Consider the following 2,500-nt stretch of genomic DNA (forward strand, 5'->3'; position numbering starts at 1 on the left):
CAATGAAAATCACCTAATAAAACAAAAAAAATATCAATAAAAAAGTATTACTACTTTCATAGGGAATACAAATAGTGCAATTTAGGTATCTGGAATATTAGCAAGGACACATGAATATTAAAGATTTGGAATTCCCCATTCCTGATGAAACATACACCTTGCAGTTTTTATGAAGAATGATAAGAATGCATATATGACCATTTACGAGATTAATAAGATAAGAATCATTTAGCTTGGTACTAGCAGCATCTATCAGCAAATGTCCAGCAGACAATTAAGATCTGTGCTATGGAATAAAAAATTGCATTGTCACCACAGCAGTAACCCATGAACTGTCGGCATTATACAATACATAAATATTTGCTTTATTATGACAATGTATTGTCATTATTGTTGTTAGGTTTAGTAATACAATCAAAAATAAGAATGTTTTATATTAATATTGTTTTATCATTTATATAATATATATCTCACCAATATTCCTCTTTAGACAAATGACCTGGATATGGACAGAACCAACCAAACTCTGGTCACTGAATTCGTCCTGTTGGGCCTGTCTTCCATTCCTGAGGTGGAGGGTCTCTTTTTCATTATTTTCCTACTCATTTACTTGGCCACCCTGGTTGGAAACATCCTCATCATCACAGTAATACGCCTACACACACGTCTTCACACCGGTATGTACTACTTCATCTGCAACCTGTCCTTCCTAGACTGCTGCCTCTCCACTGTCACTGTCCCCAGGATGCTGTCTGACCTTCTGGTCGAGAGGAAGACTATCTCATTCACTGCCTACATGATCCAGCTCTATTTCTTTGCTAGCCTGGTGTCTTCTGAGGCACTTCTCTTAGCTGCCATGGCAGTTGACCGCTACATTGCAATCTGCCATCCTTTACATTACGACACCATTATAGACCAGCGTGCCTTCTCGTGGTTGGCGGCAGCCTCGTGGGTTGCAGGATTTTTTTTTTCTGCTGTGCATGTGATTTTGATGAGCAGGCTCTTGTTTTGCAGGTCCAATGAGATCCAGAACTTTTTTTGTGACTTCCCTCCTCTCTTTAACCTTTCCTGCTCCAACACATTCATCAACATCCTGGTCATCCTCACACTGGGCTGGTTCTTGGGTTTTGGGGCACTCCTCATCAAGATTGTGTCATACACATTCATTATCAGCACCATCCTGAACATCAAGTCTACTGAGGGCCGAGCCAAAGCCTTCTCCACCTGCGCCTCCCACCTGACAGTGGTCATCATCTTTTACGGGGTTCTGCTCTTCACCTATTTTCGACCCACCAGCACTAGCTCATTCTCTGGTGATAGGTTTGTGTCAGTGGTCTACAGCATCTTGACTCCCATGGTGAACCCAATGATATATAGTCTCCGAAACACTGAGATTAAAAAGGCGGTCAGGAAAACCATTCTTACAATCCAAAGAGTGACAAACTGATCATAGATATAGAAGGATGAGTGTCAGAAGGCACAGGGCAACACTTCTTCCCATCTCCATGCCATCTGTGTCATCGCTTTACATAGTCACCAAACTCACCCAATGTGAGTCTCCTTGTGAAGAAAAATGTACAACTCTGCGATATCTTATGTATCCCCCTTGTATAGCACTTCACTGCTTTGTAGTTAGGTTAGCTCTCGGTAAATACGATCACATATATGCAGACATTGGCTCCATGTATGTCTATGGCACACAGATATGCTTGTTTTCCCTGATGGTTTTTAATCATATTCTGCCTCAAGGCACTCAGTTGGAGGGTAAGTCTATGAATTTATCATCTGTTCACTGAAGTAAAGCTTCCATATATAGCACCTATATATGTAGAACCTATATGTCTCCAGTAGGTAGTTATAGTTAGAACCTAGTTTCCGTAGGAAAAACATTTTTTGATTTGCTAATAACTTTGGTGTCGTTGACAAATCTTCGTGAAATTCTTCAGAAAAAAGTATATGCAGGTCAGCTCCTATCCTGAAAGTTTGGGGTGATTCGTCAAGCGGGGGCTGAAAAAAAAGGAGGGTCCTAAAAAGTGTTTTCTCCATGTTAATTTCCGTAGGAAATTTTAGCCAAGGCTACAGCCGAAACTGCTGAATGGAATTACACGAAATGTGGCAAAAATGTAGCTCTTGGTTCAGAAAGTGACCTTTTTTAAATGGTGTGAATCTGTTCAGTAGTTGCTGAGGAATTAAAAAAATAAGAGTCAAAAAATCAATTTAGACCTGAAGTTCGTACAGACAATAACAAATTGACTAGACGAGATCTGTTCACAGCCCTAATGAAGGATGGGGTGAGAACAGAAGACATAGATGGGGAACCTACTCAGAAGCTATGGACAATATTTCAAAAAAGAGGCTTGGATAGAAAAGGAGGGAGCAGGAGAGTTAATAAACAGGATCATGAACAGAGATAGTCAGGGGGAAGTGATGACGAACTATACAGGGGAAGAAGGGAAGAATCCTCAGAACGTAGGCCCAGACACGAGAATGAGTAACGAGA

General features: G+C 40.6%; 1 protein-coding gene across 1 annotated transcript; it reads left to right on the forward strand.

The window, feature by feature from the left end:
* Positions 1–505: 505 nt before the first annotated feature.
* LOC144757002 (olfactory receptor 5V1-like) lies at positions 506–1,447 on the forward strand. Its single transcript, XM_078646351.1, has one exon. It carries the CDS (start codon positions 506–508, stop codon positions 1,445–1,447), a length of 942 nt encoding a protein of 313 aa, XP_078502477.1.
* Positions 1,448–2,500: the final 1,053 nt, after the last annotated feature.

Source organism: Lissotriton helveticus, chromosome 1_1 (assembly GCF_964261635.1).
Source record: "Lissotriton helveticus chromosome 1_1, aLisHel1.1, whole genome shotgun sequence".
Lineage (NCBI taxonomy): Eukaryota > Metazoa > Chordata > Amphibia > Caudata > Salamandridae > Lissotriton > Lissotriton helveticus.

Excerpts from the sequence above, each read along its gene's own strand:
- LOC144757002 (XM_078646351.1), top strand. The coding sequence starts at position 506 with ATGGACAGAACCAACCAAACTCTGGTCACTGAATTCGTCCTGTTGGGC.